This window comes from Hyperolius riggenbachi, chromosome 12 (genome assembly GCF_040937935.1).
Source record: "Hyperolius riggenbachi isolate aHypRig1 chromosome 12, aHypRig1.pri, whole genome shotgun sequence".
Classification (NCBI taxonomy): Eukaryota; Metazoa; Chordata; class Amphibia; order Anura; family Hyperoliidae; genus Hyperolius; species Hyperolius riggenbachi.
The window spans coordinates 118,679,690-118,693,276 of record NC_090657.1 but is presented as its reverse complement, the minus strand read 5'-3'; the positions used below and the strand labels follow the sequence as shown (position 1 = coordinate 118,693,276).

General features: G+C 44.9%; 1 protein-coding gene across 2 annotated transcripts in view; it reads right to left on the bottom strand.

Annotated features, from left to right (window-relative positions):
* FDXR (ferredoxin reductase) overlaps positions 1 to 12,438 on the bottom strand; it is a 317,763-nt gene extending 305,325 nt beyond the window's left edge. For both annotated transcript variants that reach the window (XM_068263200.1, XM_068263201.1), the window contains exon 1: positions 12,312 to 12,438. In XM_068263200.1, the coding sequence (XP_068119301.1) occupies positions 12,312 to 12,399 (88 nt within the window). In that variant the 5' untranslated portion in view covers positions 12,400 to 12,438. The remainder of the gene's footprint in view (positions 1 to 12,311) is intronic.
* Positions 12,439 to 13,587: the final 1,149 nt, after the last annotated feature.

Below are 13,587 nucleotides of genomic sequence, written 5' to 3'. Positions count from 1 at the left end.
AATAAATAACTGCAAAGTGGTGTGTGCATAATTATTCGGCCCCCTTTGATCTGAGTGCAGTCAGTTGCCGATAGACATTGCTTGATGAGTGCTAATGACTAAATAGAGTGCACATGTGTATAATCTAATGTCATTACAAATACAGCTGCTCGGTGATGGCCTCAGAGGTTGTCTAAGAGGATATTGGGCGCAACAACACCGTGAAGTCCAAAGAACACACAAGACAGGTCAGGGATCAAGTTATTGAGAAATTTAAAGCAGGCTTAGGCTACAAAAAGATTCCCAAAGCCTTGAACATCCCACAGAGCACTGTTAAAGCGATCATTCAGAAATGGAAGGAGTATGGCACAACTGTACACCTACCAAGACAAGGCTGTCCACCTAAACTCACAGGCCGAACAAGGAGAGCGCTGATCAGAAATGCAGTCAAGAGGCCCATGGTGACTCTGGACGAGCTGCAGAGATCTACAGCTCAGGTGGGAGACTCTGTCCATAGGACAACTATTAGTCATGCATTGAACAAAGTTGGCCTTTATGTAAGAGTGGCAAGAAGAAAGGCATTGTTAACAGAAAGCATAAGAAGTCCCGTTTGCAGTTTGCCACAAGCCATGTGGGGGGAACAGCAACCATGTGGAAAAAGGTGCTCTGGTCAGATGAGACCAAAATGGAACTTTTTGGCAAAAATGCAAAACGCTATGTGTGGCAGAAAACGAACACTGCACATCACTCTGAACACACCATCGCCACTGTCAAATATGGTGGTGGCAGCATCATGCTTGGGGGGGGGGGGGGGGGTGCATCTCTTCAGCATGAACAGGGAAGCTGGTCAGAGTTGATGGGAAGATGAATGGAGCCAAATACAGGGCAAACTTGGAAGAAAACCTCTTGTAGACTGCAAAAGACTTGAGACTGGGGCGGAGGTTCACCTTCCAGCAGGACAATGACCCTAAACATAAAGCCAGGGCAACAATGGAATGGCTTAAAACAAAACATATCTATGTGTTAGAATGGCCCAGTCAAAGTCCAGATCTAAATCCAATCGAGAATCTGTGACAAGATCTGAAAACTGCTGTCCATCTAATCTGACTGAGCTGGAGCTGTTTTGCAAAGAAGAATGGGCAAGGATTTCAGTCTCTAGATGTGCAAAGCTGGTAGAGACATACCCTAAAAGACTGGCAGCTGTAATATATTTCTATCTATCTATATATATTACATCTATATCTATATATACACACACACACACACACACACACACACACACACAGATGCGAAAGTTTGGGCAACCTTATTGCTCGTCAGGATTTTCCTGTATAAATAGTTGATTGTTACGATAAAAAAATGTCAGTGAAATATATCATATAGGAGACACACAGTGATATTTGAAAAGTGAAATGAAGTTTATTGGATTTACAGAAGTGTGCAATAATTGTTTAAATAAAAGTAGGCAGGTGCATAGATTTGGGCACTGTTGTCATTTTGATTCCAAAACCAATCCATTATGAGAAATAGTATGATGATCCCTGCCTGGTGGTTTTGGTGCACGGCGCTCAGCAGGAGCCCTTACATTAACCACTTCACCACTGAGGGGTTTTACCCCCTGACCACCAGAGCAATTTTAACCTTTCAGCGCTCCTTCCACTCATTCGTCTATAACTTTATTATTATTTATCGCAATGAAATGAACTATATCTTGTTTTTTCCGCCACCAATTAGGCTTTCTTTAGGTGGGACATTATGCCAAGAATTATTTTATTCTAAACGTGTTTTAATGGGAAAATAGGAAAAATGTGGGAAAAAAAATTATTATTTTTCAGTTTTCGGCCATTATAGTTTTTAAATAATGCATGCTACTGTAATTAAAACCTATGAAATGTATTTGCCCCTTTGTCCCGGTTATAAAACCGTTTAAATTATGCCCCTATCACAATGTTTGGCGCCAATATTTTATTTGGAAATAAAGGTGCATTTTTTTCAGTTTTGCGTCCATCCCTAATTACAAGCCCATAGTTTATAAAGTAACAGTGTTGTACCCTCCTGACATAAATATTTAAAAAGTTCAGTCCCTAAGGTAACTATTTATGTATTTTTTTTATTGTACATTTTTTAAATTTTTTTTTAATTACAAAAAAAAAAAAATTGGGAGTGTGGGAGGTAATGAGTTATTTTTTTGTGTAAAAGTAATTTATTTGTAAGGGGAAAATGTTTAGGGTGTAGTTTTACTATTTGGCCACAAGATGGCCACAGTAACTTTTTGTTTTAATGCGACCTCCAAGTGTCCTTCCGGAAGCTTGGAGGAAGTACTTGGAGGCTGGGTAAGTGTGTGTTTTTCACAATGATCGCGCTGCCCATCGGAGAGCAGCGGATCATTGCGGGGCTTAGATCAACGAACGGGAATGGATTTTCCCGTTCATTGATCTCCGGGCGAGCGGGCGGCGGCGTGTTTACTAGCGGCGGGCGGCGTGTTTACGAGCGGGAGCGCGGACAGCGGCGGGAACGCGGAAAGTACGGATTTCTCCGTCCCTGGGGGTTAAAGAATGGAAAAAGGGACGGAGAAATTCGTACGCGTGGGGGTAAAGTGGTTAAGGGGGTCAATTGTAAGTTTCCCTCCTCTTAATTTTCTCTGAAGGAGTAGCAACATGGGGGTCTCAAAACAACTCTCAAATGACCTGAAGACAAAGATTGTTCACCATCATGGTTTAGGGAAAGGATACAGAAAGCTGTCGCAGAGTTTTAGGGCTCGTTTCCACTATCGCGAATCCGCATGCATCCAACGCATGCGGATTTGCACATGGTATGCAAGTGAATGGGCCTGTTTCCACTGTTGCGTTGGTGATGTGCGTTTTTTTGAGCGGTGAAAAAAACCGCACAAAAGAGCCTACGAATTTGCCTGAGAGTGGAATGCATGCAAATCGCATGCAATGTATTTAATAGGGAAATCGCATGCGTTTTCCCCATGCGTTTTTTGCCTCGAATTCGCATAGGTACCGATGTAAATTCACACAGGCAGTGACATGGTTAAAATCGCATATACCCTCACCTATTCGCGGCAAAAAACGCATGGGGAATCGCATTCGCATGCGATTTCATCAGCGGTGGAATCCAGGCGATTCTGCACCGCAACAGTGGAAACGAGCCCTTAAGCTGTCTGTTTCCACAGTTAAGAACATATTGAGGAAATGTACGGAAACCAGCTCAGTTTAAGTTCAGGCTTGAAGTGGCAGACCAAGAAAAATCTCAGATAGACAGAAGTGACGAATAGTGAGAACAGTCAGTCAGCCCACAGACCAGCACCAAAGACCTACATCATCATCTTTCTGCAGATGGAATCACTGTGCATCGTTCAACCACTTTACACAAGGTGATGCTATATGCGAGAGTGATGCAGAGGAGGCCTTTTCTCCGCCCACAGAGCAAACAGAGCCACTTGAGATTTGCAGAAGCACATTTGGGCAAGACAGCTTCATTTTGGAATGATGTGCTGTGGACTGCTTAAACAAAAATTTACCGGTAGTTATTTGGGTATAACAAGGAGAGTTATGCATGGAAGAAAAAGAACACAGCATTCCAAGAAAAACATCTGTTATCTATACTAAAATATGGTGGTTTCATCATCCTGTGGGGCTGTGTGGCAAGTGCAGGGACTGGGAAACTTGTCAAAGTGGAGGGACGCATGGATTCCACTCAGTATCAGCAGATTCTGGAGACCAATGTCCAGAAATCGTTGAAAGATCCAGCTTCATCACTACATCAAGACAACGACCCTAAACACAGCTCAAAATCCACTAAGGCATTCATGCAGAGGAACAAATACAACGTTCTGGAATGGCCATCTCAGTCCCCAGACCTGAATATAATTGAAAATCTGTGGTGAGAGTTAACCACTTAAGGACCGGCGCATTTTTCTGTGATCTGTGCTGGGTGGGCTCTTCAGCCCCCAGCACAGATCAGGTTTCAGGCAGGGCGATCAGACTTCCCCCCCTTTTTTTCCACTAGGGGGATGTCCTGCTGGGGGGGGGTTCTGATCGCCGTCGGCTTGCTGTGCCTAGCGGGGGGCTACTCAAAGCCTCCCTCCGCAGCGCAATTCCCCCCTCCCTCTCCTTCCCTCCCTCCCCTCCTCACTAGAGGTGGTAAAGGACAGCGATCTGCCCTGTACCACCTTAGATAGGCTTCAGCCTATCAGATGTCGGAGATCCTCGGCCAGAGGCCGGGGATCGCCGATCTCCTTTACGGCACTGCTGTGACAGCAGCGCCGTACGACGTAAACACCGGGGATTTCTTCCTCGGGTGTTTACATTTTGCCTGCGAGCCGCGATCGGAGGCTCGCAGGCTGTTCACGGAGCCCCCCGCAGTGAACTGACAGTTCGAGCGGCCGTTTCCATGGAAACCCACATGCGACCAGCCGCCGCCTATCGGCATTGGCTGGTCGTTATTATAAAAAGAGCTGTCCATCCTCGAAAAAGCCATCAAACCTGAATGAACTAGAGATGTTTTGTAAAGAGGAATAATCCCAAATACCTTCTACCAGACTCTCATTGGAACGTACAGGATGTGTTTAGAGGCTGCAATTTCTGCAAAAGGAGGATCTACTAAATATTGATTTCATTTCAAATTTTGTGGTGCCCAAATTTATGCACCTGCCTAATTTTGTTTAACCACTTCGCATCCAGACCTTGTTTTCCCCTTATTGACCAGAGCAGTTTTGACGCTTTAGCGGTGTCCCTTTTTAATCAGCCATAACTTTATCCCTACTCACGACACCTAAATGATCTAGGTATCGTTTTTTTCAGGACAAACTAGACTTTCATTGGCGGGTATTTTGTCCCGATAATATTTTTTTTTGCGCATTTTAGCGGGAAAAAAGAGGGGGAAACGTTAAAATTGCATTATTTCTCAGGTTTTCTTCAATTCTAGTAAAAAATACAAAGTGCTACAGTAGGTAAAAGACATGCCATCAGTATTAAGTCCCCCAAGGATAGATAGCCAGATGTGTTCCCAGTATCAGACCCCCCCAGTATAGCCAGATGTGCCCCCAATATCAGCCCCCCAGTATAGCCAGATATGCCCCTGCATTTGTGACCCCCCCACATATATTTATACAGCTGCGTATCACAAATAAGCACCCCTCATTATAGCCAGATGTGTCCCCAGGATTAGCGCCCCCACCCCATAATTGCATATGTGCCCCCCAGCATTAAGTTATGTCCCTCAGGACCATCAGATGTGCCCCCCATTATAAAATCCCCCACCCCATTACCCTGATGGGCCCCAATAATAATTTCAAAATCCCCCCCTTCAGATTTTAAACCCCCACCCTCTGTTATGGGCAGCCTGATGTGCCCCCCCCTTATCACGATGCCCCCCCCCCCCCAGATCGTAAAAAGAAACGCCCCTGCAAGATGAATATCTCACCTTACCTGGTTCCTGCGATCATCCTGCAGCTCCAGCCTCCATTCTCCGCTCTTCACTCAGCCCTGTGACGCTGAATATCCGGGTCCCGGCTTGATGACGTCATCAAGCCGGGACCTGGATATTCAGTGTCACAGGGCTGAGTGCACCGCGGAGAATGGAGGCTGGAGCTGCAGGATGATCGCAGGAACCAGTTCAGGTAAGATATTCATCTTGCAGGGGTGTTTTTTTTACGATCTGGCCACGGAGGGGGAAAGATGAATGATCACGCTGTTTGCTACAGCGGTGATCATTCATCCGCGGGGGGGGGTCACTAATTGGCTACAAGGGAACATGTTCCCTTTTGCCAATTAGTAAGGCAGCTCACAGTGCCGGGGGGGGTGCGCTCCGAAGCGCACCTGTCCCTGCACAACAGCGCTGCAAGCAGGTCAGTATATCTACGTGGCTGTGGCTTGGAGGGTGCCACAGCTGACGTAGATATACTGTAGAGGAGGGGAAAGTGGTTAAAGACTATTATTGCGCACTTTCTGTAAATCCAATAAACTTCATTTCACTTCTTATATATCACTGTGTGTGTCTCCTATATGATATATTTAACGGACATTTTTTCAGGGCTGTGGAGTCGGAGTCGTGGAGTCGGAGTAATTTTGGGAGCCTGGAGTCGGGAAAAAAAATGCACCGACTCCTAATGTATTTAAACTAATTAAAATAGAAAATATATGATAAAAAAAAAGTTTTATTTCTCAGACAAATAGTCATAAATAATTTATATATACAGTAATAGCTGTGCTTAGTCCACAAAAATGAAATAAACCAATCAAAATGAGTTACTTGTGCTGCTTCAATAAAGCAGTCCCCATATTTTTAAAGTCAGATATACATATCTGATTGTGACTGTACAGTATATATGATGTGTACACAGGAATTTCTTATACAGGTCCTTCTAAAAAAAATTAGCATATTGTGATAAAGTTCATTATTTTCTGTAATGTACTAATAAACAGACTTTTTTCGGATGAAAGCAACTTTTGCATGTCATTTGGAAATCAAGGTGCCAGAGTCTGGAGGAAGACTGGGGAGAGGGAAATGCCAAAATGCCTGAAGTCCAGTGTCAAGTACCCACAGTCAGTGGTGGTCTGGGGTACCATGTCAGCTGCTGATGTTGGTCCGCTGTGTTTTATCAAGGGCAGGGTCAATGCAGCTAGCTATCAGGAGATTTTGGAGCACTTCATGCTTCCATCTACTGAAAAGCTTTATGGAGATAAAGATTTCATTTTTCAGCACGACCTGGCACCTGCTCACAGTGCCAAAACCACTGGTAAATGGTTTACTGACCATGGTATTACTGTGCTCCATTGGCCTGCCAACTCTCCTGACCTGAACTCCATAGAGAAGCTGTGGGATATTGTGAAGAGAAAGTTGAGAGACGCAAGACCGAACACACTGGATGAGTTTAACGCCGCTATCGAAGCATCTTGGGCCTCCATAACACCTGAGCAGTGCCACAGGTTGATTGCCTCCATGCCACGCCGCATTGAAGCAGTCATTTCTGCAAAAGGATTCCCGACCAAGTATTGAGTGCATAACTGAACATAATTATTTGAAGGTTGACTTTTTTTGTTTTAAAAACACTTTTCTTTTATTGGTCGGATAAAATATGCTAATTTTTTGAGATAGGAATTTTGGGTTTTCATGAGCTGTATGCCAAAATCATCAATATTAAAACAATAAAAGGCTTGAACTACTTCAGTTGTGTGTAATGAATCTAACATATATGAAAGTCTAATGTTTATCAGTACATTACAGAAAATAATGAACTTTATCACAATATGCTAATTTTTTGAGAAGGACCTGTAGAAGAACATTAGCAGGAGGTTTCAAAAACTCAAAACGCTAAGAAAAAACTATAAGAAGCCTCAAGTAGGCCATGTTATACAGAGGAGGTATAGCATGGCATTAGACACATTACTTTATCAAATGGATTGCAAAAGGATGCAAAATTCCTAGGAGACAGATAGAAAGATGTACAGACAGTCACCTTTTTAATACAAACGACTCGAGTTACAGAAATACACAACAAAACAAGGTTGTCTGAGCTTATGTTTAAAGTGGTCAGTTCCATAACGCGTGCGTTATGAGTGTGAAATAAGTGTGAACTGCAGTTGAGACTGGACATACACTTTAATACAAAGCCTGCATGCAGGAAGTTAGAATAATGCAATCCAATACTATGAGCAGTCCATTAAAATTGTATTCTGCAACAGAGCTCATGTACAAAACATACAATACTGTTTATTACATATTTTTGTTGTTAATTGTTATAGTATTGTATAAATTGTTATAAGTAGTTTAAGGTTGCATTCACAGTGGGATGTTATGGTCGTGCGTTATAAAGTCTTATAGCGCAGCTTACCGCACTGCAATGCTGATCCTATGGGCCGTTGACAGTGCGACCTTAAAGTCGCGTTAAAAAAAAATTGTTGCGGAAACTCACTGCTTGCAGGGTGTTACCTCTTAACGCAGACACGTTGTGACTTTAATATTACATTAAAAACGCAATGTCCTACTGTAAATGCAGCCTAAAACAAATGGAAGCCACATTGAAAACAACCAAAAACATAGTTTTACTATATGCCCAAATTCAGCGTGCTCTGAAAGTAAATTGTTTATCCACGTTTTTCTATGTATAACTCAGGACCTATAGTACAAATAAATTCAACTGCAAACTCCAGGAACTTGTTTGTAAGTAGGGAACCGCCTGTACTGTTAGAGTATACCTGCAACCTCAGTGCAGAGCCTTTGTAGAAGTCCCCAGTTCAGCCGCATCTAGAGCTAGATTCAGGGCTCATTTCTACGGGCAATTGAACTGTGTGTAAAAGTAGACCAAAAAAAAAAAAAAAACACAATCGAGAGCCCCAATAGTGTATTACTGATGGTGATAATAGAAATTTTTCAAATGACGGTGTTATACTCACAAGGGTGGGTCGCCAAGTCAGTCAACCACTAATTGCGCGTGAGGGGAGGAACAACCTGTCCCCACACAGGTTAAGAGGTCGCTCTCCGTAGACAGGAAAAAGGGTGATCTCACCCATCCACCGATGGATATATAAGTGTTTGTGAAAGATACAGCAAACAGGCCCCAGCAGGGTAAAATAAATTGGTAAATTAAAAAAATATTATAAAATGGGGGGTACTGGTGGACTTACTTCCCCAAGGAAGACAACAGTGGTGTATCATAAAAGTAACATTTATTCTTACTCCAAACTATTTTGCAACTTGTTTTGCGGGTCCAATGCCAGCTTCCTCAGGCAAAGTACAATAGGGAGCGACTGTAGTGTTCTCAATTCTTGTACAGCGCCTCAACTGTGTGCTCAGCAAGCAGTTAATAGGCAGCAGCAAGCAGTTGTGAGAATTTGAGATGCTTTTCACTGCCCATGGAACTGCTCATGGAAAAGGGGCCTTAAGGTGGCCACACACACCATACAATTTTTTTTAACTTAAACAGGCCCTGGATCCATGCTTTTTATGGGAAATAAAAACCCATTCACACGTCTGTCTCCACTATGTCTAGGTTTATCTATAGCGTTTCTGTCATGCACAAACCCGACCTGTACAATTTTTGTTGACAGTGGATGCCTTGCCAGTCATCCTATAGATTGGCAAACATCCATTCCTAAGGTCTCGTTTATACTGGTGCAATAAGCAAGAACATAAGAAGTGCATAGACTGCACTCTGACATTCTAACGTTATGCACTGGGCAGCAGCGAGTTGTGATATTGCATTGCTGCACGCATTTTTTGCAAAATAAAGCAGACCCTTTTAACTGTAGTAAATGAGAGCATCAGTGCAGTGTGTTCCAAACGCATGGCCGACTGCATTTGCTAATGTGAACAAGGCCTAAGTACAACTGCCACCGTCCCCCTGGAGAGGTACAGAGTACTCATGTTGTATTTACAAGCTGCCATTACTACAGAATACTGTGAATGAACTTTACACCAATATACAAGCACTCCACAAAGAAATTACAGCCATGCAGATAGTAGCCTCACATCATTGGGGGAGGAGGAGGTTTGCACTACAAACTTGTTTATTCACGTCATCTTCTCCAGCATATCGTTTTTATCATTTTTTTCCCTTCAATATATTCTATATAGAGGTGTACACGTAAGTTCAAAAACACATATGAATGAAACCAAACCCACCAAACTCATAATTCTCAATTGTCAAAGTAGCCAAAGGGCAGAGTTGGATCATACACAAGGCACTTAAAGTAAACCCGAGGTGGGTTTGAAGAATATTATCTGCATACAGAGGCTAGATCTGCCTATACAGCCCAGCCTCTGTTGCAATCCCAAACCCCCCTAAGGTCCCCCTGCACTCTGCAATCCCTCATAAATCACAGCCACGCTGCTGGCAAACAGCTTGTCAGAGCTGGCTGTGTTTATCTCTATAGTGTCAGTCTGCTGCTCTCCCCGCCTCCTGCAGAACTCCAGTCCCCGCCTGCATCCCTTCCCTCCCTGCTGATTGGAGGGAAGGGACGGGGGCAGGGACCGGAGCTATGCAGGAGGCGGGGGAGCAGCTGAGACTGACACTACAGATGTAAACACAGCCTCACAGCATGGCTGTGATGTATGAGGGATTGCAGAGTGCAGGGGGACCTTAGGGGGGTTAGGATAGCAACAGAGGCTGGGCTGTATAGGCAGATCCAACCTCTGTATGCAGATAACATTCTTTAAACACACCTCGGGTTCTCTTTAAGCAGGTGCCGAGGGCCTAGAAAGAGTTTAGAGGCTTAGTTAATGCTAGCCAGCGCCAAATCTTATCAAAAAGTTAGGTCACTATTAAAGATGGGCCCAAAGTTGTTACTTGCCTAGGGCCCCATTTCACCTTAAAGGACAACTGTAGTGAACGGTATATGGAGGCTGACATATTTATTTCCTTTTAAACAATACCAGTTGCCTGGCAGCCCTGCTGATTTATTTGCCTGCAGCAGGGTCTGAATTACACCAGAAACAAGCATGCAGCTAATCTTGTCAGATCTAGCTATAATATCAGAAACACCTGATCTGCTGCATGCTTGTTCAGGGTCTATGGCTAAAAGCAGAGGTAGAGGATCAGTAGTACAGCCAGGCAACTAGTATTGCTTAAAAAGAAATAAATATGTCAGCGTCTGTATACGTCTCACTACAGTTGTCCTTTAACCATCTTAGCGGTATGGACGAGCTCAGCTCGTCCATCACCGCCGATGGCTGCCGCTCAGGCTCTGCTGGGCCGATTTTGTTGAAATAAAAAGCAGCACACGCAGCCGGCACTTTGCCAGCCGCGTGTGCTGCCTGATCGCCGCCGCTCTGCGGCGATCCGCCGCGAGCAGCGGCGAAAGAGGGTCCCCCTAGCCGCCTGAGCCCTGCGCAGCCGGAACAAATAGTTCCGGCCAGCGCTAAGGGCTGGATCGGAGGCGGCTGACGTCAGGACGTCGGCTGACGTCCATGACGTCACTCCGCTCGTCGCCATGGCGACGAAGTAAGCAAAACACGGAAGGCCACTCATTGCGGCCTTCCGTGTTACTTCTGGCCGCCGGAGGCGATCAGAAGAACGCCTCCGGAGCGCCCTCTAGTGGGCTTTCATGCAGCCAACTTTCAGTTGGCTGCATGAAATAGTTTTTTTTTTTAATTTAAAAAAAACCCTCCCGCAGCCGCCCTGGCGATCTTAATAGAACGCCAGGGTGGTTAAAGGAGTGATCCAAAGTATTAAAAAAAAGGGATATACTTACCTGGGGCTTCCTCCAGCCCGTGGCAGCCGTCCTGTGCCCTCGCTGCAGCTCCGGTGGCTCCCGGTCTTCCACGCCAGCGCAGTCGACCTCGCCAGATCGGGTTCTGAGTCGGCCTCTTCTGCGCTCCACCGCGCAGGTCACGTGGTCCGGCCGACGTCATCTGGACACTACTGCGCAGGCGCAGAGCTGCGGCGAGGGCACAGGACGGCTGCCACGGGCCCAAGGAAGCCCCAAGTAAGTGAATCTGTTTGTTTTTTTTATACCTTGGATGTGTCCTTTAGTGCATGTCTGCCAAAGGATCGATTTCACACATTAGTCTTCAATATCTGCAGGTTTATCCATTGCATTTCTGCAACGCGTGAACCCAGCCTGAACTATTTTTTTCTTTCAGAAAACAGATGCAATACCATTCATCCAATAGGCTGGTATGCATGCACTCTAGAGGCATATCTATAGGGGTGCAGATATGGCATGTACCATATCCATGGTGTTCTCCATACAGATTTCACTTTTTATCTGGGGGACATTCTGCTGCCTAGTTACATCTTTTTTTTTTTTGGGGGGGGGGGGGGGGGGGATTTGTAGAGGGTGACTTATTGCAAAACGCCATTCTTACAGGCCATGCTTAACCTCAACCAATTCAATTCAACCCTGGGGGAGGATTTCAGTATTTGTCATAGGGACTGTTTTCCCTGGATACACCTCTGATGCACTCTCGTGTGGTGGACATGGCAATGGGCATTCAGAGCTAGTTCACTGGGACCACTCTCACTCCAAACAAGAATCACAAAACGTAATCGCTGGGAAATTGCCAAAAATATATAGCGCAAAATTGGGTGAACCAGCCCTCAGACAGTAAAGTGTTAATCTTTTGAATATGGTACTACTATGGGTCCAAGTTACAATAGTATTAACTTACTGGAGTGGCTCTAGGGAACTTCGTGTAAAATATATCTCTCAAGCCAAAATCCAGACTTAATTTCCTTTTCTTTCATTATCATGTACTGCAACATGACATACTGTAACCTGTCCATTTGTGACTTCTAAACTACTCAACACACACGAAATCTCCTTCTACTCTGAGTCTATCAAACCTGTGCTCAGTATCACCAGTGCCCTGCCTGTGTATCTCACCCAGACATCTTGAGGTTGGCACAGTGCGGATCCTGGCAGAAAGCACACACCGGGGTAACCAACACATCCTGCTCCACCGAAGAGCCATGCTAACTCTCTCTCTCTGACCTCAGGAAAGCTGCCACTCTATACGCTGTACATCTTTCAGACTCCTCCTCGTTTTCATGAAAAAGGCTTCCCCTGCACCCCTGCGTAAGTGTACAAAAATGTCCACCTACTTCTCTTTAGATGTGCACGCACGCTGATATTCTATGCTATTTGCTTCATAGCATACTGTAAAAAACAGAGGCCTTTTTATCGGGATATAATGGAATGTTCTGCGTAATCATTATACTGAAGTCGTGAATTATTATAGGAGTAATCTTTCTAAGCACATGCAATATTTTTGTTCTTGTGAAGATGAAAAAAACGACTTAGGAAGGCAGTGGCGTAGCTAAAGAGCTGTGGGCCCCGATGCAAGTTTTACAATGGGGCCCCCCAAGCAGTCTATACATAACAATTGATACGGCGCACCAAAACCTGCCAATGGCAACTACAGTGTCAGAGGTGCAAGAAGGGGATGGGGAGCAGTTTGTAAGTGATTACTACTATTCAAAGTATCTATGGAAGTGATTATTATGAGCACATTGACCAATAGAGAGCTAATACTGTAGTTGAGGGAGAGCCCTTCGGGGCCCCTCTGGCCCAAGGGCCCCGATGCGGTCGCTACCTTCCCCCCCCCCCCCCTTATAAAACGCAGGCAGCGTCAGCCTTTTCACTCACTCGTGTGGATGCGGTAATTAGAGAAGGGAGAGAACGTGCTGACATAGGGAAAGCTTAGTTAGGCTCTTGTGTTAGGTTTGTTAGCTTGCTCCTTGCTGATACTTATTGCTAAAAAGCACTTTTGAGAGCTAATGTTGTTCTTGTGATCTACTTTTTTTTTTGTGTGTTCCACAGACACTTGTGTTGCATATACAGCCCTGTCAGCAGGGCCGGATTTGTACTTTTTACCGCCCAAGGCCCACTATCCCCAGCCGCCCCAGCGTCCTAAAATCCCCCCCCCCCCCCCCCCCAACACGGCAGGGATTAGATCGTAGGCTCCTCTGAGGACAGTTAGTGAAGTGATTGCAGGGATTACATTATAAACTCCTATGAGGACAGTTAGTGACATGATGGCAGGGATTAGATTGTAAGCTCCTTGGCGAGTGGCACATTCCGTGAGTGACAGGCAGCTCAAAAATCACTGTAAGTGGCCTTTCCTCCCCTGGCTGCCAGATCTGGATGTTAGTAGCCACCC